Source organism: Doryrhamphus excisus, linkage group LG16 (assembly GCF_037039965.1).
Source record: "Doryrhamphus excisus strain RoL-2023G ecotype Guam linkage group LG16, RoL_Dexc_Guam_v1.1, whole genome shotgun sequence".
In the NCBI taxonomy this organism is placed as follows: domain Eukaryota; kingdom Metazoa; phylum Chordata; class Actinopteri; order Syngnathiformes; family Syngnathidae; genus Doryrhamphus; species Doryrhamphus excisus.
In genome coordinates, this window is record NC_136372.1 from 2486585 (window position 1) to 2514140 (window position 27556).

Sequence of the window (27556 nt, forward strand, 5' to 3'; positions counted from 1 at the left end):
TATTGGAGATAAACTGAAAACAATATCAATCTCATCACGCCAGTATCGATCTAATAACGATACTGTACTAGTATCGATATTTGGATCGACTCACCCACCTCTAGTGATTATTGTTTACATTGCAAAAAAAAAAACATGAGATCCGAACCGAATCGATCCGGATTCAGCTGAAACGGACATCCCAACTTTCCAGGAGGGGAACAGATCGCTTTCTTCACCCCGCAGCGACGACGACGACAAGGAGGAGGCGGTGGAGGAGAAGGAGGAAGACGACTGGAGTCCAACTTTGTTTTGATCGCCTGGACCGAAAAGCATCCCCAGCACAGGCGAGGAGAACCGAGGGGTTAACTGACGCCAGCTTTAAAGACATCAATTGTACCTGGCGGAGGAAAGAAGTCGGAGGGTCGCCATTGTGTGGAGGGGAGAGAGGATACTCGATATCACAACATGATGGTGCTCGGAGACGGGGATGCGAAGGGGATCCCCGCCTAAGGAGCACTCACAGTCGGGTTTGGGATACCCTCATCTACCGAGGCCTCCGAGGGGGGATCCTCCAACGTCTACCTTGAGGTCACCGCCCGCCACCATCCCCGACAACCATCACGCGAGGCCCGAGGCTGTGGATGCGGCCTACCCCGGTCGGTAGGGACTGACGAGCACCGGGGAAACAACGGGGGACACTGTCCGGATTATTAACACCAACGACAGGCCCGGAGGAGCGGGGGACGAGCAGTAAGTATCACCCTTCTGATGTTGAGGAAAATATAAATTAGAATAAAAAAATAATTGCGGCGAAAAAGATGCTCTTTGCTGCATCGAGCGTCGTGGACAACACAAGAGGATGCTTCTTTATGACAGACCGAGCTAACACTAGCCGGTGGCTTCTTGTGTCGCCATTAAACTGTTTTATCCAACATATTTACACTCTGGCTTCTCGTCCACTTGATATCGATCATGTAAACTCCGTAACGACTAGACATTGCAATAATTAAACTTGATAAACTTAACTTTAATGTCATGTCTGACTTGTGTTACTCTGATGCTGCTATGCTAACATCGTTTTTTTGCTAGCTCGTTTATCAAGCTTGTTAATAATCATTGCGGTCGTTAACATGTCTTTTTTGTTGACATTTGCGAGACATTTTACCCTTGATTTAAACAATCAAATCTTTAGTCAGGTATCGTTTCATGTATGCAAAGACATAGGTGAGGTGAGTTAAATGTACAAAATGATGGGCGTGTAACATAAACCTTTTTGCTTTAGCTAGCAGGGCTTGGTGGCCTTCTTAAAGTAAAATAAAAGCAATATGTGATGATGTGCATTAGCTTGGCAGGCCTGTGACCTTTTCATAGGTTGCTTCAGCTGCATGCAACTTGGGCCTATATTGTCTACTGTAGGTGCCATCACATGATGCCAGCATTCCCCATCACACATCTGGCCTACATGTCTGAAGCGCAGCTAGTATCTTTACTAGTGGCTTTATTCTCATGGATCTACAGTAAGCATTCACGCAGAGACATGGAAATGTTAGGCCATGCTGGCCGGTGACTCAGATGAAGGATTATTATTACCCCGCCGTGACTCATCACGACCTATGTCTTGTGAAATAATGATCCGTCACTCCCACTTGATGGTCCGGGACCTGGCAACAGCGTGGCCTTATTATAAATCTGTGTGCTCTTGTCTCCTCCCCAGCCATGATGGAAGAACTGCACAGCCTGGACCCTCGGCGGCAGGAGCTGCTGGAGGCTCGCTTCACCGGGGTTGGCGTGGCTAAGGTGGGTTTTCGTTGTGGAGTCCTCTTTGTCTAAAATCACGCTCATTCAACTCAATTTGTTCTGGGGGCCAGGTTTTCACAAAGCTAAAGACCGGGGGGGCGGACACCTTCCTTCACTATTATTCTTATATTGTGTCTAATGTTAATGCGAGGCTCTGCCATACCTTACACGACAGGAACATGCTGCCATTTTTAGGAACAGACTGCAAAAACGGCAGTGAGATAGGCTCAATTTCACAGGAACCCCCTGGCCTCCCCAAAAATTCCTAGTCAGAGATCTTGTATATGATAGGAGCACTCTGCTGTTTTTAAGGATAAACTGCACAATTGTTGGTCAATAATCGGCCATATGACAGCAGCACTCTGCTGTTTTTAAGGACCTACTGAAAAGACTATAGTTAAAGATGCTCAGTTTGGCAGGAGCCCTCTGCTTGCGTTACGAGTCTGCTGTGCCACCAAAAAACAGGTCAGTGCTGCAGGAACGTTGTGCCGTTTTTAAGGTGCTGCTGCAAAGACTCTTAAGCACCTTGTCCAGAAATGCTCACCGAAGATCCTCAATATGACAGGAGCACACTGCTGTTTTTCAGGACATTGGGCAAAAATCAAGATCTAAGATGATCTCGGATTGTCTGCACAAATGCTACTCAAAGGTCTTGAGTAGCACCTAGCACCTTGTGCAAAAATGCTAGACAACGGTGATAGGACCGCTCTGCTGTTTTTTAGAGTCAACGATACTCTCTACACGACAGGGGTGCTCTGCTGTGTTTATGGACGTACTGCAAAAATGCCAAAATAGTCAAAGATCTTCTATTAGCCAGGAGCACTCTGTTAGTCTCTCCCAAGTTTTGAACCGTACTCGTGGGCCGGTCTGATGTCATTTCAGGGCCAAATTCGGCCCAGGGGACGCTACCTGATTAGGGCTGATCTAAATGTTGCTTTTGAAACTTGGTCAGGTATCTTATGTTTCATTTCTACTGGAGTTGTGTTCCTTTGTTTGGCCAGGATGAGTATGGCTCATGCAGTGTGCAGTGCTGTGTATGTGTGTGTATGTGTGTGTGTGTTTTGGCTGGTGTGATATGACATCTCCCCCTCGCTCATGATGTAGTGCCTGCATGTACAAGTGGCGATGCCTGCCAAGAAGGCCACAGACGGGATGGGAGCGCAAAATCAAGGGGGCTGGGGTTGGGGGGGGTGCTGAAGGCTAAGGAGAAATGCTGAAATAGTCGTTCGCCAGGTGTGAATGAGGCGGCGGCAGCGTGCGGCGGTGGCATCTTTGCAGAAGGTGATCTTGGAACACTTTGGGACGTGATGCCAGGAGTGGGCGGCGTGCCAACCATAGGCAGGGCCCCGGTGCATGGCATGGCTGCCGCAGAGAAAATGGCGGCATCCTGCCACCCTGGATGACAGGAGATGCCGGGGTGGATGCGTCTGTATGCTGAGGGGGCGTCTACAAATGCCTGTGAAGAAAAAAAATCTGATGTCACAAAGAAGCTTGACCTTGATCTTGCTTGCAGAAATACTAGACACTAATTAATGAAAAAAGTTTATAATTCTCTGTTGAAAAAATGCGACGGAATCACCCCCCCAAAAGTCCTTCTCAGCACTTTAGCAAGGGGATGAGTGAAACACAAAAAAAGTCACCTTTTTTTAAAGGTGAGAGGAGGAGGAAGAATAGATCCTCTGCTTGTAATGTTCAGCCATTTTAGGGAAGGTTCAGTGAGTGAGAGTGCTCTCATGTGCTCTGAATGACAAAACCGCCCCCTCCCAGCGCCACCACCACCAGATTGGGCAGTGCCGGTGGAATTTTGATGTGATTTGTTTGACTGACAAGCATCAGCCAGGGAAGAGGCATCGCTAGGTCGCTAATGGCAACAAGCAGGCAGCGGCTTCCCACAGTGCGCGCTCGCTCTCAGCCACATTGCCTGTCTCCCCGCATCCATTCTGCACTTGTTGCTGTGTAATGAACAGTCACAATAACACGACTTGTCTTTTGCAGGGCTCGGGCCAGAATCAGAACGAGTCGTCCAATCAGAGTCTGTGTAGTGTCGGCTCGCTCAGTGACAAAGAACTAGAGGTGAGGCTTTGCTTTTTCCATCCAGTCGTCTCCCAGTGTCCGCTACTTCGGGTTTTTGACTGGGTCTTCACCTCCTGACAGACTCCGGAGAAAAAGGCCAATGACCAGAGAGCCCGAAAACGAAAAGCGGACCACTTCGACGGCAGCCAAGGTGCGAGACCCTGCCAACCATCATAGACATTTCACATACGGAGATTTTGTTGAAACTGAGTTTATGGGGTTTATATTGCAGTTTTTTTTCTTTGTATTTTTGAGTGTATTTATATGAATATGTAATATTTTTATTTAAAAGAAAACTCCACTTTTGAGGGAGTTCTGCCCGTCATCATCATATTTTCAGTGTTGGAGAGTCTTTTCTTCACTTAAATAGGATAGGCGTTAATGGCTGCAGGTTTTAATCCACTTAGATTAGATTAGATTGAACTTTATTGTTATTGCTCATGTCACTGGTACAGGGCAACAAAATGCAGTTAGCATCCAACCAGAAGTGCAGATTTATAAATACCTTATTAGTAAGTAAATGTAGAAATAGAATAGAGCTGTAAATGGACAGATATATGTACAAACTATAACAGGCTGTGACTATGATACAGTGTGGATATATATACAGGGATATAAATATAAATGACGATAATATGGCTATTGCAGATTATACTTAAATAGCTCAAATAGCTTTCACTTCCTCGCAGAAAATTGAGTGCAATTTGGAAGTGTTGAAGTCCCTTCCCGAAGAAGAAAATCAAGCCCAAAAGCATGATATGCCACCAAGTTCATTTTCTGTATCCCCTGCATCTTCTCTCACAGGCAAAGCAGGAACAAGGGGACATAAAATTAGCGACTATTTTGAGGTGAGTGTCAAGTGGCGTCTTCAGAAACCATAAGAACACTTAACTCACGCACTCCTTTTCCGCATTCTCACTCAACTTATTTCCTTTACCTTCTCCTCGCTTTCTTCACTGTCAGTTTGCGGGAGGTAGCGGTCCTGGTACCAGCCCTGCAAGGGGGATCCCACCGGTGGTCCGCTCTTCCCCACAACACTCGCTCTCCAACCCTCCTGTCACTGTGAGCGCACCTTTAACGCTCCTTCTTTTTTTCATGCTTTAATTTTTCTTGCACACCGAACGTGGATGCATCTTACTATGACCATGCTAGCGTAGTTTCATATATTCTTCTCTTCACCTTTGTTTACTAAAACTACTACTTGATGCCAATGAGCAAACAAAACACCGATACACTTGATGTCCTTCCTGCCAATGTAATGTCTTGTTTCCTGTTTCCCAGGTGCAGCAGGGTAGCCCATCATCGGTTTGCTCGGCCAACACGGAGCTCTCGTTGTGCTCTCTGAAGCCCGCCTCGCTTCACTTGCTCCACAAAGCCACGCAGGTACTTTTTTTTTTTATATCACCGTCTTGCTACTGCTTGGTTCTTTTATACATTTTAACCAAACGCCTTTTTGCTCATGCTATCCTATAGTCTGACCTTACCATAGAGAAACTAACCGCTTTGGAGAACAACAAGAACTCCGACCTGGAGAAGAAGGAGGGACGGATAGACGATTTGTTGCGGGTACTAATCAAACAGAAGTGTCCCACCCGAGACATGTTGCATGTGGAACGCTCACTTTCATTTTGCATCGGCTGTGCTTCAGGCTAACTGCGACCTGAGGAGGCAGATTGACGAGCAGCAGAGGATGCTGGAGCGCTACAAGGAGCGCTTGAATAAGTGCGTGACCATGTCCAAGAAGCTCCTCATTGAAAAAGTATGAGCCGCTTCCCCCAACCAGGCGCATCGCTTGTTGGGCTTTATTTGTTTAGTCCTCAGGGGAGGGGGTCGACATGGCTGTGATTGATGGCTCTGTTTATTTCTCGTCGCAGTCCAAACAGGAGAAGATGGCGTGCCGTGACAAAAGCATGCAGGATCGGCTACGACTGGGCCACTTCACCACCGTCAGACACGGAGCCTCTTTCACCGAGCAGTGGACGGACGGCTACGCCTTCCAAAATCTCATCAAGTAAGGAGCTCCACGTTCCTCTCGGAACGACAGACGAGTGCTTGACTAACATAGAGAAGCTCTTTCCGCGTTATGCTGTATCTGCCATGAACACGAATATGGAAATGAACTTGACTTGAAATGCTACTTTGAACCTGAAGAACTGCGCCCTGTGCCTTCTTTCCAGGCAACAAGAACGGATCAACTCGCAGCGCGAAGACATCGAGAGGCAGCGCAAACTACTCGCCAAGCGCAAGCCGCCCTCCATGGCCCAGACGCCGCCTTTGAGCCTGGAACAAAACAAGCGAAAAAGCAAAGCAAACGGGACAGAGAGTGAAGCGTAGGATGTTTTTTCTTTTTCCTCTCTCTCTCTCTCTCTCTCTCTCTCTCTCCTGTATTTAAAGTTATTCTTAGTCTGGCTGTGCTTTCTCATAGGTTATCGCAGGCGGAGTACCACGAGCAGGAGGAGATCTTCAAGCTAAGACTGGGCCATCTAAAGAAGGTGATGTTTCACTTGTTGTGAAAGATGGTGTTGTGGAGGACACGTTGAGATGTTTTGTTATCCTTCACAGGAGGAGGCTGAGATCCAGGCAGAGCTGGAAAGGTTGGAGAGAGTCCGAAACCTGCACATTCGCGAGCTGAAAAGAATCCACAACGAGGATAATTCCCAGTAGGATCCCTTTTAGAACAAAATGTTTCTTTTTTTTTTTTTTTTGTGGTGTTTGCATCCGTTGCTGCTGTGACACTCAACCGCCTTCCTACCCGCAGATTCAAAGATCACCCCACGCTAAACGACAGATACCTGCTTCTCCATTTACTCGGACGTGGAGGTTTTAGTGAAGTTTACAAGGTGGGAGCTTCATTACCAGCATCTTTTGACCTCTGTTTCAACTTTTCTCCTAACAACCTTTTTCAGGCCTTTGATTTAACAGAGCAAAGGTACGTGGCCGTCAAAATCCACCAGCTTAACAAAAACTGGAGGGACGAGAAGAAGGAAAACTACCACAAGTGAGTACTTGGTGGCCAGCAATGCCGCCGATAATTAACCTCCAGTGTGTCATGTGACATCAATGCTCATGTTTACCTCAGACACGCATGCAGAGAATATAGAATCCACAAAGAGCTGGACCACCCGCGAATAGTTAAACTCTACGACTACTTCTCGCTCGACACAGACTCGTAAGTTACTTCAAGCTCACCACCGTCAGAGCCACTCGCGTGCAAACGATGCCTCAATGTTCATCGCTGTTTGGCCGCAGGTTCTGCACGGTGCTGGAATACTGCGAGGGCAACGACTTGGACTTCTACTTGAAGCAGCACAAGCTGATGTCCGAGAAGGAAGGACGCTCCATCATTATGCAGATAGTCAACGCCCTCAAGTACCTCAATGAGATCAGACCGCCCATTATCCACTACGACCTTAAACCTGGTAGGTCTCGGGACTAAACTCATTTTAGTGAGGGATAAATTGGTTTGTATTTGTGTGAAATAAGCATTTGGTCACCTAGCAAAACGTAGCTTAGTACTTGATGGAGAAAACCACAGAGGTCAGATGTTTCCTCACCAGGATCAGTACACATCTCAGGAGAAATTTGGTCCATTCCTGTCTACATTTACTCACCAAACCCTTAAGATTTTGAGGCTGTTGCTTGGCAACTTACTTGTTATAAAGTCCTTTTGGGTTCTGCTCAGGTAACATCCTCCTGGTCAACGGCACGGCATGCGGGGAGATCAAGATCACAGACTTCGGCCTATCCAAGATCATGGATGATGACAGCTACAACTCTGTGGACGGCATGGAGCTGACGTCTCAGGGAGCCGGCACGTACTGGTGAGATGATGATGATGATGATGAAAGTCATGACATTTTGACTATGCTGTTTGTTCAGCAGAGACGTCAAAATGCATCACTTAATCCTCGCTGCAATCCTACCCAGCATTTTCATCCCCTCTTTGTCCTCAGGTACCTGCCGCCAGAGTGTTTTGTCGTCGGAAAAGAACCCCCCAAAATCTCCAACAAGGTGGACGTGTGGTCCGTGGGGGTCATTTTCTACCAGTGCTTGTACGGCCGCAAGGTAGGAGCAGCAAGAACATTTCTAGGCGTGTGGTGCATAGAAAGGTTTGAGGACTGCAGAATTAGATGAGATCATGCAGCCAACATAAGGAAGGCTAATCCAATTAGTATGCATGTATTTTTATACCAAATTGCTCTGAGTCACCATCAAAAATGGACTACAATGACAGTAGATCTTATTTATGTAATGTGAGAAATAGGAATTGTTTAATTCAAGGGGTGTCCGATTTATTCCACTGAGGGCTTCATACAAACAAGTTGAATGATGGGCGGGGACTTTTAAATACCAATGAAACCAATCCAATGTAGGTTAATAATATGCTAACATCTTAGTTTTGCATCAAAGACATAAAATGCTTAGTATAACATTTTTGAAAATGCTGATGTCAGTGGTTTATAAAGTGGTTATGAATTAGCTTCTTTGTAATAGCCTAATAAAGTGCTGCAAATCATTTGGTAAGAACCTGAAAGTGATGTCCAAGGCCCATTTGCCGGTTGTAGAATATTAATTATATGATTATGATGTATTTTACAATAAGTTATAAACAGTACAGTCAGACGAATTAATAGAAAATGCCGCTCTATCTTGCATGATTGATGATATTGATTTTTTTTTGTTTAAAGAAGACTAACCTATCTTTGTGTACGCTTCTTGCACCACTTCTTATTTGTGTTTGTTTGCCGTGCAGCCTTTTGGCCACAACCAGTCTCAGCAGGACATCCTGCAGGAGAACACCATCCTGAAGGCCACAGATGTGCAGTTCCCGCCCAAACCGGTCGTCACACCTGAAGCCAAGGTAAGGAACCATTCTTGCATCTTGCTTTGACTTTGACGCAGATGCGTTGAACTGTTTTTTCTCTCCCGCAGGCGTTCATACGGCGCTGTTTAGTCTACCGAAAGGAGGACCGCATCGACGTTCACCAGCTGTCCAACGACCCCTTCCTCATGCCACACATCCGCAAGTCGGTGGCCTCCTCGGGCAGCTCGGCCATGGCCGTGGCCTCCACGTCCAGCTCCTCCAACAGCAGCGCCTCCAATTGAGCCCACCACAGAGCAGACTTGATAGCGGGAATGAATGGCATTGTGTGGGGGGGGTCCTATAAACCCCCCCACTTCACCTACCTTCCGCCTCCCTCCTAATAGCATCCCATCTTGACACGACGGGAGGATTGGTGAAGAAGCAAAAGGCGGTGAGGAGATTGGGAAAATGTGTCCTCACCCCTGCAGCTTACACGTCCACCAGGGAGGTGTTGGTGGGGGGGGTCAAAGCCCAGGGTGGCTCACAGTGAAAAGAAAGGTGGGCTTCAGCGTTTTTTTTTTCCTTCTGCTTGAAAAAAAAGATAATAAATAAGAAGCATAGAAGTGCTTCAGCTTGGCCCAATGGACAAGACTGCTGTTGAGGTGGTGGGAGGGCTTTCTGCCCCCCACCCCCCCACCCCCCTCCCTCATGCTCTCTCTGGCAAACCCACGCATGAGCCCTTCTGGTGGACGTCGTTCACCTTCACGCTCAAACGGCAAGGCCTGTTTTATTGCATTACAACCCCAAATACCAGTGCCCCCCTCCCCCCACCTCATAAAAGACACGCCCCTTCCTCCCCGTCAGCCCCTTGACCAAAGCTTTTAACCAGGTGGTGGCGCCGTTGCACCTCAGTTCTCTGAAGAATACTTCTGTAGCTTGTCATGGATTGGAAGCTACTGAAGAACGCCCCCCCTTCCCTCTCTCTTCCCCCATCGCCACCTCCTTCATTTTTCAGGAATTAACCATTTTTATGGAGAAAACTTTTTTTTTTTTGTCAAGTTGCCTTTAACTAGAACTCTTGCTTGTTTTTATTGACCCTCCCTCCCTGCCTCCCTGCCATAAAACACATATTTATTTAGCTATGTTTGAATTCATTTTTGGCCATTTTAAGAAGAAAAAAGGCAAGGGACTGATTTACCATCTAGTACTTTTTTTTGGGGGGGGGGAATCGGGCCTTAGCAGACCGTTACATAAACCATTAAAAAACTATTGTTTCGAAGATGTGCCTGGTGTAGTTTCATGCCTTACTGCAGTTATTTTAATAACGACTTCATTAGGGACACCGGCACAAATCACGATCATGCTGGTGTTTTAGCACATTATAAATGCTGGGGGTTTTTTTCAATATTTTTTGACGCTCCCCTCAAAAAATATTACAGTTGGGATGCCCCTATCCTGTAAAATTTAACATATTTTCAACTTAAAACATTTATTTTTGTCAAGCAGCTGCACTTCCTCTTAAAGTGTTTTGGCTTGCCTCCTCTCTCTCTCACTCTCACTGTAAAATAATGGCGCCCCCTGTCGGCTGTGGGTCAAAATGCTTTAGGAAACGTGCTAGCATGAGCTAGCAAAAGTTTCACCACGTGAATTTATCATAAAAATAATAGCACAGTCAACACAGTAAGTAAATATTTTAACAAAATGTCCTGGAATGGCGGAATTACATCATCTGTTCTTATTTTTAATGAAGTGTCCGTTCGTCTTGCAGGTTCCCTCAGTGGCCACTAGGGGTCCCCAGATCTCATGTAACCACACACACACACACACACACACACACAGTAGAAGCGGCTCCATTCATTAGAGTGTGTGAAGAGGACGGTCCAAGCATCCCCTCTCCAGTCGCTGTCATTTTTTGTTTCCAACTCCGTATGTGTGTGTGTGTGTTTGTCCGTGTCCTTTCTTGCCACGTACGCGTGGCGTGTGTTACAGCAGAGAGCATGCACGGCGACGACGAGCGGCACCGAGACTCCACAACAAATGGACCCAAGTGGATCAGCCGACAACCCCGGCACATACTCTACCGATGCACTTTGTTTTTGTTGCTGCTCTGCGTGGAAATCCAGAGGAGCGCCACGGGTGAGTAGAATCTGGCGTGGGTTGGTGATGGTGCTTGCATGCTCCTCTTTTCTGTCGCTTCTAATGTGGAAAGACTGCACTTCCACGCACGCATTTTCATTGTGCATTTACTGCTGTGCTACTTTGCCACGAACCAAAAGTGTGGAGTGAGTGGAACCAGATGTGGAAGAGAAAGAAAAAAACGGAACGGGAGGGGAGCAAGGGGGGGTCTCGGGTAGTGTTTAGTTAACTCTACTGTCATTTATTTATTTCTTGTACAAACACACCAAACGCACTTATTCGCGTCGTCGTTTTATTGTGTTGCTTTTTTCATGCGTGACGTGGAGTGACGTAACATTTGCCCCCCTGCGGCCAGATGTAACCTTTACTTCCGGTTACAGGACTCCAATTAACAACTTTATTGACCACTCTTGTATGTTATTGGAGCACAAAATTAATGAAGGTGCTTCCATTAAGCCCAGGTGATGTAGGACACGTGTTCGATTCCCTGCCAGAATGGGGTCAGAAAGGGCATACAAACTAATACAGTTATCGTTTATAGCGGTTCACTGGTTCCAGCCCCGACTTGATTTCTGTCAATAAATGGCATAAATAAGAGCGCGAGACATGAAATAACACCCCTATATGCACCTTTACACTCCTATTATTCATTGTTTATACCACATTGCAACTCTTATGCTGCAGGGACGCGAGTTGACCGCTAGCTAACAGGCTAAGTTAGCCTCAAATTTATTTATTTGAAACTTACAAAGTTTACCACTTCCACATGGAATTGGAGGATAACCTTTTTATAGCTGACTTCAGGACCTCATGCAGAGTTAAGATAATGTAAAGTCTCAATATTTTTGTCACTACCGCCACCTAGTGACCCGAGTACTACTTGCCACTCCCACTTTAAAAGTGGCTTCACATTGTGACAGCTGGCTGGCTAACTCGCTAACAAGCACTGCGGCTTGCGAGTGAGAGTGTGGGAGCCATGGAAAAGTTTCGACCGGGCTCCTCTCTGCTCGATCATTACTTTCCCAGAGCTGCCGTGATTCCGAGTGTGGCTGCAAAATGCAAATATGCACCCCCCGCCCTCCCGGACTCCTGGCTGGCCGGGATGAGCGAGCCACTTTACTTTGGATGTCCTCTGACGCGAGACCACCATAAAAGACGCAAACAACAACAGGCTGGAATTTCCTGTCTCTTAGTCGGTCACTCCATCACACTGACCCCTCCACTGCATGCTTACTCTTCTGAGTACCTTATTAACATCCCCAAAAGATGATGCAAAATTAGCTTTTAATCATCTTCCAAGAGTCATTTGTGCCCCTAGAGATGGTTCATAGGAACCAAATGTGAGAAAAATCTGTTGAAAGCGAGACCGTCCAACGCCGGCTTTTGAAGTTGCGGGTTTTCATGAGGTCATAAAGGGGGGGGGACGCTTCCCTTCGTGGACCTGATACTGCCTCTGACCTGCCCCTCCGTGTACATGCCCACCACTTCATGGGGGACAGCTTTTTTTTTAAGAAAACAGAAAAAAACAAGGCTTTAATAGGAGAGTTGCATGTACTTTTATGCCCGTTTTTTTACCCTCAGGACTCATTTAAGAACCACATATTTATTACATATCGTAAAACGGGGTTATGAGGGATGACGGGGTAATAAGGGATCATTTTCGGGAAAATTATTTTGGAACAATTTGTTCAAGAATATATGCTTCTTGGAAAAAAACAAAATGAAAAGGCAGAATTACATTTAAAACATTCATTCATTCATTTTCTACATGCCTATCCCAGCTGTCTTGGGGCGAGAGGCGGGGAACACCCTGGACTGGTGGCCAGCCAATCACAGGCCACACATAGACAAACAACCATTCACACTCACATTCATACCTATGGACAATTTGGAGTCGCTAATTAACCTAGCATGTTTTTGGAATGTGGGAGGAAACCGGAGTACCCGGAGAAAACCCACACAGAGATGGATGAGGGTGGGATTGAACTCTGGTCTCCTAGCTGTGATGTCTGCGCGCTAACCACTTGAACACCGTGCAGCTCCATTTAAAACATTTTACCAAAAATTGTCCCTTATTGCCCCGCTGTCCCTTATAACCTCGATTTACTATACGATAACCATGACACCTTTTAACGCAGGCTTCACTACACATCTTAAAACTCAACTCTGCATTGTCTGGAAATATGGGAGCTGCTTTAAGTTTGGTCAGTTTTTTTTTCAGCAATTAGGCTAACCTAGCATGATAATGTTAGCATCGCATAGCTATGCTAGTGTTGCTAAAGTTTGTGTCCTCCTGTTCCTAATGTGGTGACCAGTGTAGAGTTACTGTGTACAAAAAGTGGATAAAGTACACAATAGCGCTTCTTAGGGAACACATTTCATCAGAGCATTAAAGCTACAAATACACAAAACCGCGTGTTCTTAGTCGGGATGACTAAAAGTAAGTTGGGCTTAAACAAAAAAAAACAAAAACTAAAAATTGAGGCTCCGCCCCCATTAGGTAGCCAATCACTGTGGTTGGTGAACGGCCAAAATCCCCTCTTCTTTCGAAACATGTATGATGGTTAATGCTAAAAAAAAACCAAAACACTTCTAATACACATTTGTGGCTCCTCTGAGACGCATTTAAATCGGAAAAAATGAAAGTTGGATGTGAAAAATGTGTCCGGGACATGATTTTGTCATATTCTCGGCCTCCCTCGCAGAAGACGAGCTGTTGTTAGTAATTAGCCAGCAGCTGCAGTGACTCACATCTAAAACGTTGCCTCCACGCTGGGGAGGGGGGGTGGCGGCGAGGCTTCGGGGAATGTCAGCCTCCCAAAAGAAAGGCGACAAAGTTAATCTGGACTTGTCCCTGATTAGCTCACACTCCCCCCCCCACCCCCTTTTTCTTCTTTTCCACATCAAACATCTCCCACCTCCTCCTAAAGCTCCTTCCTTCCAGGGAGGAATGAGAATGTGCTCCCCTGCTGCCGCCGACGTCAGCCTCACATCGTCTCACGCTTCAAGAGGCCGCCGCTTGGTATTGTTGCCGTATCAACTCTGGCAAGGCCCGAGTGAATTCCACACGGCGTGTAATTCCGACCCTCCCTGGGATGACTGCGGTGTGACAAAAGTTCCCGCAGGCACCAGTGGAGACGACTCTGTGGACTATTGAGTAAAAAAAAATCCTATTGTGAGGATGGCATGTGATTTAGTGCAATGTGGCTTTAGCTCCCAGTGATAATTAGCATTCTAAACCGGGACCGCAAGAAGACCACTTTGGTTCAAAAGTCATATTTTTGCCATTTATTTAGCCTCGTCATGTGCCGCTTCCATGGTGTCCACTGATAGACAATATTGATCCCCAATGTGAGCCAACACGGAATGTTCTCACACAATAGTATTGACTGCCCCCCCCCCCCCCCCCCCCCCCCCCCCGTCCCCCACTTTGCAGAGCCGCTGGACTCGGATGACTTTGCCTTCTTCCACGAGGGCAGCCAGGGGTGCCTGGGGGTGCGGTCTCACTCCCTGGTCCTGTCCACTTCCTGTCAGGAGTCCAGCCAGCGCTGGAAGTGGGTGACCCGGGGTCGCCTCTTCAACGTGGGTTCTTCCCTGTGCCTGGGCGTAACCACCGGCAACGCCACCGCGGCGGGACGCTCCCCTTTCAGCGTTTACACCTGCGACCGCGAGCCCCCCAGGGTGCGCTGGACCTGGAGCTGTGGCCAAGTGCTGGAAAACCTGAATAACTACCTTCCCGGGCCCTCGTTTTGGAACTCCTCCACGGCCTCCGCGCCGTCCAAGTGGTCTCTGCACGGTGGCGTGCAGGACCTGTGTGCCAAAACATACCGTGGTGAGTACCAGTACTCTGAACCTCGAACTGTGTCCATCATAAAACCTTCATTTAGCGTGCAGGCAATGTTTTTATTATGTCACATACAAGTGTAAAAATAAGCATTCTTCCAAGTCATAGTCCAAACTGTACGACCTCATAGGAGTTTTCTTCCTTGGACCCGAAAAGAGCAGAAACTGTGCAGGCCACTCAGTATAAATATTTCATATCACCTCACTGTAAAATGGATGAACGTGACCTTCTTGACTGGTGGTCTTCTTGTGCTTTGTTTACTTAAAATTGCTATCTTTATTTATATTTTATGATCATTATTAATATAGAAAACATCGGTAGAGGAGCATCTTTTTTACCATATAGCAGAATAAAAGTAGGAAGTACTGTAATTCATTGGTTTTAGTGCTTTAAGTTTACTTAAATTTGCTATGTTTATTCATATTTTATGATCATTATTGCTTATATTTAAATATAGAAAACATCAGTAGAGGAGCATCTTTTTACAATATAGCAGAATAAAACTAGTAAGTACCATAATTCATTGGTTTTAGTGCTTTGTTTACTTAAAATTGCTATGTTTATTCATATTTTATGATCATTATTGTTTATATTTAAATATAGAAAACATCAGTAGAGGAGCATCTTTTTTTACAATATAGCAGAATAAAACTATTAAGTACCGTAATTCATTGGTTTTAGTGCTTTAAGTTTACTTAAATTTGCTATGTTTATTCATATTTTATGATCATTATTGCTTATATTTAAATATAGAAAACATCGGTAGAGGAGCATCTTTTTACCATATAGAATAAAACTATTAAGTACCGTAATTCATTGATTTTAGTGCTTTATGTTTACTTAAAATTGCTATGTTTATTCATATTTTATGATCATTATTGTTTATATTTAAATATAGAAAACATCAGTAGAGGAGCATCTTTTTTACCATATAGCAGAATAAAACTAGTAAGTACCATAATTCATTGGTTTTAGTGCTTTAAGTTTACTTAAAATTGCTATGTTTATTCATATTTTATGATCATTATTGTTTATATTTAAATATAGAAAACATCAGTAGAGGAGCATCTTTTTTACCATATAGCAGAATAAAACTAGTAAGTACCATAATTCATTGGTTTTAGTGCTTTGTTTACTTAAAATTGCTATGTTTATTTATATTTTATGATCATTATTGCTTATATTTAAATATAGAAAACATCAGTAGAGGAGCATCTTTTTACCATATAGAATAAAACTAGTAAGTACCGTAATTCATTGGTTTTAGTGCTTTATGTTTACTTAAAATTGCTATGTTTATTCATATTTTATGATCATTATTGCTTATTTTTAAACATAGAAAACACCAGTAGAGGAGCATCTTTTTACCATATAGAATAAAACTATTAAGTACCGTAATTCATTGGTTTTAGTACTTTATGTTGTCTTTGTTTATTAACATCAGTGCCAATATAATCCATTCTATGCATTTTAGTGATATAATAATGCAGTATTATAATATAATAAAATACAATATCTATATATATGGTATCCAATGCATATCAAACGCTTTCTTTATTTGCTGTCAGCGCCACTTTTATATCAGTATCAAATATCCGAGTTCACCGACGCCTTCGATTCAAAGCAGATGTGCCAGCTTCACCTCACTCACGCTTCCTCCCTCCGTGTTTACGTCGACAGATTCAAGTGGCAAACTTCACAGCGGTGTCTCGCTGAGGTCATGCGGAATATTAGTCAGACCGGGAGAGGCGGCCAGTGTCGAAAAGCGGAAAGAGAGAGAGTGTTTTTTTTTTTTTCTTGCTCTCTTTCGCTAAATATGTCTGCCCTACTTTTCTTTGGATGCTTTCAAGTGTGTGTTTTTTGTCTGAGGTTCACAGCCTCTCTCGCTCTCTCTCGCCCTTTTACTCACACCGCACTGAACATTTTTCTGTCTTATACGTGATATAGTGGTACACAAAATAAAAAAAAATGAAACTTTTGACATAGTTTTTAAGGCGTAAAAATAAGCAACAGTAATGTATCTGTGGCGGTCAGAGATCTACACCATCCAAGGCAACTCCCACGGCGCCCCCTGTTATCTGCCCTTCCTCTACGATGGCCAGTGGTTCCACAACTGCACCAGCATCGGCCGCGAGGACGGCCACCTGTGGTGCGCCACCACTTACGACTACGCCACCGACGAACGCTGGGGCTTCTGTCCCGTCAATAGTAAGACCCCCGCCGTCCACGACGCGTCTCATTCTCATCGCCTGAGATGACTTTTTCTTGAATTTTTTTCTCAGGCGGCGGCTGCGAGACGTTCTGGGACACGGACCCGCTGACGGACAGCTGCTACCAGTTTAACTTCCAGTCCACGCTGTCGTGGAGCGAGGCCCGCATCAGCTGCCAGCAGCAGGGCGCCGACCTTCTCAGCGTCACCAAGCTCCACGAGCAGACCTACATCAACGGTAACGTACACTTTGGTGTCATCGCCAATTCCATGAAGAAAATATCTCCAATGTCCATCCAGACATGAACTCATTTTGGACTCTTTGGTGAACGTTTTTGAAAGGCTTGTTGACGGGCTACAGCGCCGCCTTGTGGATCGGCCTCAACGACCTGGACGTCAACAGCGGCTGGCAGTGGGCGGACTCCTCGCCGCTCAAATATCTCAACTGGGAGCAAGGTCAGAAAGATCTGCGGTCTTGAGGAAGATCAGCCTCAGTGATGCTCTCCTCGTCTCCTGTAGACCAACCAAACCACGACGAAGAGGAGAACTGCGTGGTGATCCGGACGGAGTCATCGGGTCGTTGGCAGAATCGCGATTGCTCCGACGCCCTTCCTTACGTCTGCAAGAAGAGGCCCAACGCCACCCTGGACCCTTTCACCACCGGTCAAACCAAGTCCACTATTAGTACTTACTGAGTCCAGACCTGAACCTGAACGCTGTTTTTGGTCTCCTCGCAGACTCGTGGGCAAACGACGAGAAGTACGAATGCGACGTGGGCTGGCAGGCCTTCCAGGCGGGTTGCTACAAGGTGATCTCGGAGAAGAGCGAATGGGAGGCGGCGCTGAGAACGTGTCAGAAGATGGAGGCCAACCTCGCCAGCATCCACACGCTGCCGGAGTTGGAGTTCATCATACGTGACATCAAGAAAGGTCAGGACGCTTTATCCAAGGTCATGAAACCTTAATCCTTAATAAATGTTGTCAAACCCTCCACTTTCTCATGCAGTCCAGATCATGATGAAAGTTGTTATTTATCACAGTTAGGCTTAAAGCGTTGTTAAAGTGTCACTTTGGAATGTCGGCCTCACGCAGACGTTCCAGGCTGCGGTTGCCGAGGTAACCATGTTTAGCACATCCCATATTTCTCATCCGTTCTCCCTCCAAATAGACACCAGACCCCCCCTTCTCTCTCCGGATTTCTGCGTTTCATTAACATTCCCTCGGAGCGTCGCATCCCTCGCGTGCGTGTGTGTTCCTAACCGCCATGTCCGCATTCGCCATCCCGTCAGACACGGAGCAGCTGTGGATCGGCCTCCACGACACGGCCATGCAGATGGACTTCCAGTGGAGCGACCACACGCCCGTCATCTTCACCCACTGGCACCCCTACGAACCCAACAACTTCCGTAACACTCAGGAGGACTGCGTGTCCATGTGGGGAGCCGTGAGTGACCTTTGACCTCACATCTGCGCACTCCCTCGTATGTGTGTGTTTGTGTGTGTGTGTATACGTCACCGCTATCTGTGTACGGCTGCCAGGCGGGTCGCTGGGACGACAACCCCTGTAACCTGACGCTGCCCGCCATCTGTAAGAAGGCCGCCATTAAGAGTGACGGGACACCTCGACAGCAGGACTGCAAACAGGTACTCACCTTTGATGACCTTCAGGAAATATTCATGATGCTCTACATGCCTCACAATGGACCTTTAAGTCCGTTATTTAAAAAACAGTGACATAGAAGATGGACGGACAGACTCGTGCAAAAGCGTTTTGCTGCGGACAGACGCTGTTTAATGTAGCGTTTAGTCTGAAAGTCAAAATTCAGGGTTTTATTGCCGTGTGCAGCTACTGACAGCACACAGGCCTGTTGGGAGCCTGATTATTGTTCTCATGGTTCCAGCTGTTCGTCCATCTATGACCTCTCCCCCCCCCCCCCCCCCCATGCTCGTCGACGGCCCCCCGCCCCCGCTCCCGACCCCGGCCCACCACCACCCTGACTGGAACATGGAGTGTTTAGAAAGTGAACAGAGTCGGCGTGGAGACACGCTGGCTTTACCCCACTCCGCGAGACAAATCCCATCTGGGGAATTCAACTCACATCTGGCTTTGATTTGGCATCCCATAATCAGCAGCACATGTCGAAAGCTCACTTGACTGGGCCGAAAATACTCGGTCAAACTCCACTGGATTTCTCGGAAATGTGTGACACGGCGAGACCATAAATCACTTCCTCCCCGTCAGTGTCTTTTATAAAACGTACGTCAAGTGAAGGTGACTGGGTTGTTTGGAAGGGGGGGCGCCACGGGGTCCGGGGTCACCCCACGACCTGGTTTGTCTCCAGCTGAGCTCGCCGTGGTGCTGCGGCATGTGGAACAACAAGCGCCCGCTTCTCAAACATCTCCTAAATGTTACCGAATGTGGAGACGCTGCTGCAGCAAACGGCGAGCACGGATAACGCCTACAGCGGCAAACGTGACCTGAAATGGCGTTTCGGTTAAGAGTTGATGACTTTTCAAGGTGCACATCCGATGCCGAGCGAAATGCGAGCTGCTGAGTTGGATCAATGGCGTCTGGAAAAAAGATTTTTTTTTTTTTATTCAAACTTTATTTAGACTTCCTTTGCCCGAATGTAATATTGATGCAGTTTATTAGTCATTTAATTTCACGGTGTGCACGGTGGATGAGTGGTTAGCATATCAGGCATCGTTTTCGTACGTTTTCTCCAGGTTTTACATTGTTAGTTTCTCACGATATCTTGCAATATCTCTTACGACCGCGACTACAACAGCCTAAAATGCACGAACCCCGTGAAGAGAGATGAAGAATGCATGCGGCGTTAAACGTTTTGAGGTTTCGCGTCCAGACGCCAAACGTGGTCGCCCCACAAAGCTGGAGGGTTTTGGCTTCTTCACACCAGCGTGTAGAAGAAGAACTCACCCCCGGTGACCTGTTGTCTTTGGCCGCCGGCGGCGCCTGTGCACGTCCACGCCAGGAACACAAGTTATTTCTGCACTCCCACACGTTTTCTCTCTTTGTGTTACGGTTGCATTCAAGGGGGGGGGGGGGGGGCGGTGGGGCGGCCGACATGAATGGACTCTTGTTGCAATGCATCGGGATCAAATCGGGGTTTCTAACTGTTTTTGTCTGCATACAAATACACAAAGAATGCTAAAAGCTTGCATTGTAACGTAATGAACCAAGTTGAATTCTCCACTTCCTGTTGCTCTTCGACCCCCGCCGCAGGGCTGGAAGTGGCACAGTCCATTTTGTTACTGGGTGTCGGAGGATCTGCGCACCTTCGCTGACGCCAGGAGGTCATGCGAGGACAACAAGGCCGCGCTGCTAACCATCACCAACCGGTACTTAGCGATGGAAAAAAAAATGGAGAATTTGTGAGATTCGTCGCATCACTAAGGCGTCTTTAAATCCCCTCGTCAGGTTCGAACAGGCCTTCGCCAACAGTCTGGTGTTCGGCCGTTCTGGGGATTCCTTCTGGATCGGCCTTCACGACGAAGGCAGCCCCGCCTCCTACCACTGGCTGAGCGGGGAGAAAGTGTCCTACACCAACTGGAACCGAGACCAGCCCGGTAGGCCACGCCTGACGCCCACGCGACGGTCCCGCGGTCTTGAATCTCACCCGCATCGCTCCGTCCAGTCAGTGTCCTGGGCGGCTGCGTCACCATGGCGACCGGCGCGGCCACCGGCCTGTGGGAGGTGAGGGAGTGTGCGGTGTCCAAGGCCAAGTACATCTGCCGTCAGAACCCGGACGCCGCCGTCAGCCCCGAGCCCCCCTCGCCGCCGCCCACGCCCAGCTTGAGCGGATCCTGTCCCAACGGCTGGAAAAGCGACAGCAACCTGCGCTACTGCTACAAGGTCACGACCTTTGACTTGTTTGACACTGCTGTCAGGCGGGTTGTGTAACAAATGTGCAACTTCCTGTCTTCGGTTTTTCATGTAACCACATTAGCTTGGCGTGTGTGTGTGTGTGTGTGTGTGTGTGTGTGTTGCAGGTGTTCCACTCGTCCCAGCTGGAGCAGAAGATGAGCTGGCTTCAGGCTCACCTGTTCTGCCGCAAACACGGCGCTGACCTGCTGAGCATCAGCGGCCCGGAAGAGGAGCACTTTGTTCTCCAAGTCCTGCACGAGACCTTTGGGTGGGTGTGGAGGATGGCGGTGATGACGACAGCAGTAATGATGATAACGATGTGACCCACAGGGAGTCCGAAGACCACGAGCAGCACTGGTTTTGGATCGGGCTGAACCGCAGGAACCCCACGGACAGCGGCAGCTGGAAGTGGAGCGACGGACTTGCTGTGAGCGATGACGGGAAACACACAAAGTTCTTCTACATGTTCTTCTACATATGATCTTCTCTCCCAGCTCACGTACCAGAACTTTGGTCGCTACTACTACAACGTCAGGCAGTGCGCTGCAGCGGACTTGGGCTCCATGACCTGGTTGGCTATGCTCTGCGACTCGGAGTTGGACTGGATCTGCAAGATCCCAAGAGGTACACAAGCACTTTATTCCACAGGTAGTATGTAGTACTAGGATATAAGTCCGTGTTCTCCACATCCTCCTCCTTTCAGGCAGCGTTGAGAAAGAGCCGGAAGCTGCTGAAGGTCAGTTGGACTGCAAATGGGCTCTCCCATAGTTCATGAAGCTAACGCGTGGCTTCTCCGGTGACGTTTACAGGCACCAGTTCGCCGGAGTGGATCGGCTTCCAGGAGGCCGAGTACAAGTTCTTTGACCACCGCACCACGTGGGACCAGGCCCAGAGGATTTGCTCCTGGTTCGACTCCTCGCTGGCCTCCGTCCACTCGGCTCAGGAGGAGAAGTTTCTGGCCAGCACGCTAAACCAGGCACACAAAAATCGATTAAAAAAAAAAAAAAGCTCATTGGAATTAATATTTTTATTCTTTCCTGTTCGCCTCCAGATGGTGAAGGCGGAGGGCGACAACTGGTGGCTGGGCCTCCACACCTACGACAACGACGGGCGCTTCCACTGGTCCGACCATTCTGTGCTCAACTATGTGTCCTGGGCCACCGGGAGGCCACGCCCACTCAGTCGTGACCGCAGATGTGTGCACATGACCGCCAGTAAAGGTAAAAACACACCAAATACCCTCGTACACTCTTGTAAATATACCTTATGGTCACTTTCCTTATTTGGGATAATAATGTGGAGTGCATGAGAAAGCGGGAAGGTCTGGTATTTCTTTTAAAAATATTGCGCAGTGTTGGAATAGCGGAGGGGTCATTGAATAGAATGGTAATTGGAGCAATTATGGTATAGTATACTATATAATGCATATACTCTACCAGACACTTTGTCATATAATAACATGAGGAAGTGTCTCTAAACTTTTGTCCACATACAGCATATCCAATACTTCTATGTTGTAATATGATATTTGTCGTCACGGTGCAGCGGAATGGGCCGAACAGAAGTGCCCCTCGGACCTGCCCTACATATGCAAGAGGGTCAACGTCACTGGCACCGCCCCCCCGACCCCATCGTCGCCCCACCCGCCATCAGGCTGCCCCGACGGGTGGTCGTCCTACCAACGCAAGGTATACTTCAGGCGGGCTAAAACAAGTACAGCCTATACAGTCCTTCCTCCACACTTTTCTCTGCCATTTTTGGTGACTTCGCTCTATGATGAGTTTTCAAAAATATATAAATTCATAAATAATCTTGTTTTGTACTTGATTACGGCCTATTATTTTTAAAAAAATCATATTTTTCCAGCATAAAATGGCTAAATGAAGTAAAATAATGTTATGTAGTTGTCAGTAATGTTATGGACACACAAGCACCAGGCTCGACTGCCAAAAGAACAGCCTTTTATTGCAGGTTTAAAGGATCTCACAACAGGCACAGTGATCCCTAATACGGGCTACTGCTGTACCCCGACATCGCTCAAGAAGTGTCACGCTCAGCTACCCATGAATGCTAGTCTTAATACCAGTATAAAGGTGACTATAGGGGTGTTATTTCTTGTATAGAGGGCTCTAATATTGTTGAAAAATGCATTTAGGAGGTCGTAAACTGTTTTTCTAGGTAATAAATCTGTGATAAATGAGGGATTACAGTATGGGCATAATTTTTTTGGGGGGGTGAATAATAATATAGTATATCTACGGTATGTATTACAAAAAAATGAACTTCATGTTTTTGCCTTTGTAGTGTTTTCGGGTGTTTGACCAGTCCCAGCGGGCCACGTGGTCTGCCGCCAAAATCAAATGTGAATTGCAAGGCGGCGTCCTGGCGGTGGTGTCCAATCACCTGGAGCAAGGTCCTTTATCGGAATCCGTCATGTTTTACTGTAAATATACGCCATCTTTCTAAGTGTGCCCCGCCATCGACGCTCATGTTTCCCCACGCAGCCTTCGTCACCACCCTGCTGTACAACGCCACCATCGACCTCTGGCTGGGCCTGACCTCTGACGCCAAAGGTCATTTCCAGTGGGCCCAGCCCGGCCTGCTCAGCTACACCAACTGGGCTCCGGGGCAGCCGGTCGACAACAGCGGACCCCATCACAACAAAACCCCGGTACAGGAAACACTTGAACGGCTGAGAGTTCTATCATGGCGGGGTTCTGATGGTCCCACTGCCGCCCACTGCTATAGGGGAACTGCGTGACCGTGATTCACGGGAACCCTCAGAGGAACAAGGGACTGTGGGCGTCGCGGGCGTGTGAGGCGGAAAGTAACGGCTTCCTGTGTCAGAGGCATCAAGGTACACACACACACACACACACACACACACACACACACACACACACACACACACACACATTCTGGTGTTTTTATTTGTGATTTTGATGTCATTGCTGGTTTAGATCCAGGACTTCCTGCAGCGCCAGACCTCATTCCAGCCTCCCTGTCCAAGCGCTTGGACCTGGGCGGGGTCACCTACCAGCTGGTGGAGAAGCGTCTGGACTGGACGGGCGCTCTCCATCTGTGTAATTCTCTAAACGGGACCTTGGCGGCGCCCAGGGACCCCGTGGAGCAGGCGTACCTGACGCTGCTCATCAACAGCCTGAGGCGGCCGGCGTGGATCGCTTTGTACAACTACGGCGTGAGCTCTCTCTCTCTCTCTCTCTCACACACATGGCCGCATTCTAGAACCATCACCTGGGTCTTCTTCTCAGGGGCGGAGCTTCTCCTGGCTGGGCGAAGTGGAACTGTCTTATTCTAACTGGGTGGAGGGACAGCCCAATCAGCTGTCAGGCTGCGGTCACATGACCACCACCGGCCTGTGGACCATGACGCCATGTGATGCTAAACTGGACGCTGCTATCTGTCAACTTAGCGGTACGTGACGACACAAATTAGAGTCCTGACGTCACACCATCAAAGTGGGGCCACCTAGTGGTGAAGTTGAGGTATTACAGTTGCTAAAAATAAACTAGTGTGCTCATGTTTACCCGTCCAACAGATGAGCCAGCGTCCCACCAGTGGATCTACCCAGGAAGCTGCCCCCGCACGGTGGGGGAGTGGGCGTGGGTGTCCTTCAGGAACCACTGTTACGCCTTCAACCTGCAGAGAATGAAGCTCCAGCAGGACGCACGCTTGTCCTGCGAGAAAGGTCGGGACCGCTTTCATCGGTACTGTGGCGTCGTGCGATTTTTTTTTTTGACAACCTTTTTTTGTTTTCTGCCGCCCAGTCGGAGCCGAGCTTCTCTCCATCTTGGACGAGACGGAGAACGCGTTTGTGTGGGAGCACATCCAGAGCAATGCGGAGCAGGCCCACGGAGCCTGGCTGGGAATCAGCGTCAAAGGTTCCCCTTGTTGTTATCCTGCCCGGATCGTTGGCTTAAAGCCGCGCTGTGAACGTTGTCCCGTTTGCCGTCACAGGGCGGGGTCTGGTGTGGAGCGAGGAAACGGAGATGTCGTACACCAACTGGGAAGCTCACGACGTTGCCTTCTCCGTCCTATCGCCCAATTCCTGCTTCTGGATCCAGAGCAACAGCGGACTGTGGAAGCCCGGCTCGTGTAGGAATCGAACGCACGGAGTCATCTGCAAACGGCCGAGAAGTAAGCATCCACGTGGAAGTATTATTTTATTTCTTATCATTCTGATTATTTTTGTCCGCTTGCAGTGATGGAGTCGTCGTCTGAATCCAGTAAGCGAGTCTAAGATCCGTTCATATCTGTTATGGATGAGAACCGTTCGAATTCTATATTTGTGTCTCCCCGTCCAGTGGGCGGCGACCACCTGCCCACGCTGATCGTTGTCATGGTGACGGGCGTGGTGCTGGCCGTGTTGATCGTGGGCGTCGTCTACCTGTACCGGCGGCGAGGCGTGGGCTCACGGGGGTCCTACGACGGCGCCCGCTACAGCCGCACCAACTCAGGCCAGGGCGAGCAGATTGAGAAGAACATCCTGGTGTCGGACATGGAGCTCAACGAGCAACCCGAGTAGAGAGAGAGAGGAACCCGGACCAGACTGGACCTTTTTGAACTGTTTTGATGTCGAAACCAAAAAAAAGAAGAGAAAAAAGAGAAACGCCCCCTTAAAAGAGAAAGAAAAAGTGACGGGCTGCGTGGAGCGCAGCAGCATCATCCTCAGAAGCTTCTACTGGAAGTTCACAGCCTGATTCCTTCCACTCGGACACGTCAGCACCAGCCGAGAAGAAGAAGAAGAAGAAGAAGGAGGAGAACGAGGAGGAGTAGGAGGAGGAGGTCCATAAAGTGAGCATAAATCTCACAAGAGGATCATGAAATGATCATCATCCATTTTGGCACTTTTTCTTTGACTTTTACACAACAACAGCATTGGCTTTTTGTGCTTTTTCATGTATGTTTTGGCTTCCGCCTGGACCTGAGTCAGCATTTTAGCCCCCTTTTTAAAGCCCCACTCCCACCGCCCCGACCCCCCCGACCCCCAGGGTTTGTCACTTTTATGCACCTCTTTTCACGTCTATTTATGTCCCATGTCAACATTTTTCTCTTTCTTTGTGGCTTTTTGGACATTTTTCTGTTTTTTTTTTTTTTTTTAACTCTCCCACTAAGAAAAACACGGCTCTGCTCCCCTCCTAAGTGCAGGACACCAATGTAAATACCAAAAAAAACACTCCACTAGTGTTTTTTCTACCCCCAAAAAGCAGATTTTGGAGCATTACAGTGATTCCTTTTAACGTCTGCAAGAATGCTTTGGAGCTGTTTTCCTTTTTTTTTCTTTGGGGGGGGGGTGGACCAACATGAGAGGGGATGTGGGTGGAAGAGAAGGTGTGTGTGTGTGTGTGTGTGTGTGTGTAGTCTCCAGCTGTGGAATGTTGAGTCGGCAAGAAGAAGCCCAGTGGCACGTCTGGAACCAATCAGAAATTAGAGACGGAGGGAAGTAAAGCGGAGGGGGGGGGGCCTCAGGGACATATGAGGGGTCAGATTTTAGTGGAAAGGGGGGGTAAGGGGCGTGGGGGGGGGAAGGAACCAAACGTTGAAAGAAAAAGAGGTGAAGAGTGGAGGAATGAAGGTGAGGGGGAGTCAAGAGTGTAGCGAGAGAAGTGAAAGGGCGCCCTCTGGTGGTCATTTGTTGCACTAGCGCCTCATGAAACGTGAGCCGCCAATCAGAGCCACGCAACAATAAGATGTGTTGAATGACAATCCTCACGAGACTGTCAGACCACGTGAAGCCCTTTTGTGAATATGACCGGAAGTTTTAACTTTTTTAAGGCAATGTTTTGCCCTTTTTTTTGTTAAATATGAATTGATGAATAAAATGTTTTATGTTCTTCACGCGGAAGGCTTTATCTTTAATACGCTATTAGGTTGGCGTCACAAGACGAACATCTAACAAGTGTTTTTTTTTACACATTATGCTACGTTGCTAACTTCAGTTCAAATTTAGACTGTAATTCTAATCATTGTCCAGCAGAGAGCGTAGTTTGCCTGTCAATGGTTGTCGGAAAGTTTAACAATTTTACACACAGTACACACAGTAACAGCACTTATTACAATCTTATTCATCATATATATATATATATATATATATATATATATATATATATATATATATATATATATATATATATATTAATTATTTGGTCGTATGTGTCACCTTTCAAAGCAAAAAGTAATAATACTAGTGATTATACTGTATATTTTGTTTGATAAACGTGCGACTACAACTGTAATTTACCAAACTGACCACGAGATGGCAGACCTGTCATTGCGCATCACTGAGTGACATGGAAAGGAACCAAGTTGAGTCTAAAAGGTTTGAAGAGGGAAATAATTAATATTATAATGATAGCAAATGTATTTGTGCATGAAAAACGTGATTTTAAATACAATAAAAACACAAAATAATTGAATCAACAACATTTTAATACATTTCTGCATGGCAAATTCACCTAAAAAAATCATGTAAAAAATATGCAATTACATATTTATTTCATTTAAATATACAGAAATTATACTTTTAAGAATCCAAAATGATTTTGTTGGATGTAAATATATTCAAAACCCAAACAAATGTTTATTCAAATCATTTTAAGTGTGTGAAATCTGACGAAGCAAAAATAATTCACTAATCAATAATAATAATAATAGTAATTAATAACAGAATACAGTAATAATGCTAAATATGTCCATAATTAACATATCAGCCCTCACCAGCAGCTCCATTTGACATATCGGCTATTTACATACAGTATACACTATACAATATACAGTGATGATGATAATAATAATAATAATAACA

At 47.0% G+C, this 27556-nt stretch overlaps 2 protein-coding genes across 3 annotated transcripts; both read left to right on the top strand.

Moving 5' to 3' along the window:
• Positions 1–105: 105 nt before the first annotated feature.
• Positions 106–9932, top strand: tlk2 (tousled-like kinase 2). Of its 2 annotated transcripts, XM_058049224.2 has the most exons (21): positions 106–732; positions 1697–1779; positions 3775–3852; positions 3934–4003; positions 4657–4700; positions 4816–4914; positions 5134–5235; positions 5326–5418; positions 5501–5611; positions 5727–5863; positions 6030–6182; positions 6278–6344; positions 6415–6512; positions 6611–6692; positions 6759–6850; positions 6932–7021; positions 7102–7271; positions 7535–7673; positions 7806–7917; positions 8606–8713; positions 8785–9932. In XM_058049224.2, exons 2-21 carry the CDS (start codon positions 1699–1701, stop codon positions 8956–8958), a joined length of 2100 nt encoding a protein of 699 aa, XP_057905207.1. In that variant the 5' UTR covers positions 106–732; positions 1697–1698; the 3' UTR covers positions 8959–9932. The 2 variants fall into 2 exon arrangements, with proteins under 2 accessions (XP_057905207.1, XP_057905208.1); XM_058049225.2 differs by lacking the exon at positions 4816–4914 and having other exon boundaries at positions 107–732.
• A 589-nt stretch (positions 9933–10521) lies between these two features.
• mrc2 (mannose receptor, C-type 2) lies at positions 10522–26589 on the top strand. Its single transcript, XM_078797258.1, has 29 exons — positions 10522–10792; positions 14229–14624; positions 16671–16844; positions 16919–17083; positions 17188–17301; positions 17365–17508; positions 17583–17774; positions 18134–18288; positions 18384–18488; positions 20089–20204; positions 20284–20432; positions 20501–20718; positions 20856–20998; positions 21061–21157; positions 21225–21354; positions 21434–21466; positions 21540–21706; positions 21782–21950; positions 22276–22418; positions 23035–23143; positions 23235–23401; positions 23479–23587; positions 23691–23929; positions 24003–24165; positions 24290–24439; positions 24519–24632; positions 24709–24888; positions 24954–24977; positions 25056–26589. The coding sequence occupies exons 1-29, from the start codon at positions 10585–10587 to the stop codon at positions 25274–25276; spliced, it is 4494 nt and encodes a 1497-aa protein (XP_078653384.1). The 5' UTR covers positions 10522–10584; the 3' UTR covers positions 25277–26589.
• The last annotated feature ends 967 nt before the right edge of the window (positions 26590–27556 follow it).

Excerpts from the sequence above, each read along its gene's own strand:
- mrc2 (XM_078797258.1), top strand. The coding sequence starts at position 10,585 with ATGTGTGTGTGTGTGTTTGTCCGTGTCCTTTCTTGCCACGTACGCGTG. Across the intron at positions 14,625-16,670 it reads GTGTGCCAAAACATACCGTG|AGATCTACACCATCCAAGGC; the intron begins GTGAGTACCAGT and ends TGTGGCGGTCAG. Across the intron at positions 20,433-20,500 it reads CTGGAACCGAGACCAGCCCG|TCAGTGTCCTGGGCGGCTGC; the intron begins GTAGGCCACGCC and ends CGCTCCGTCCAG.
- tlk2 (XM_058049224.2), top strand. The coding sequence starts at position 1,699 with ATGATGGAAGAACTGCACAGCCTGGACCCTCGGCGGCAGGAGCTGCTG. Across the intron at positions 4,915-5,133 it reads TCTCCAACCCTCCTGTCACT|GTGCAGCAGGGTAGCCCATC; the intron begins GTGAGCGCACCT and ends CCTGTTTCCCAG. Across the intron at positions 6,183-6,277 it reads AACGGGACAGAGAGTGAAGC|GTTATCGCAGGCGGAGTACC; the intron begins GTAGGATGTTTT and ends GCTTTCTCATAG.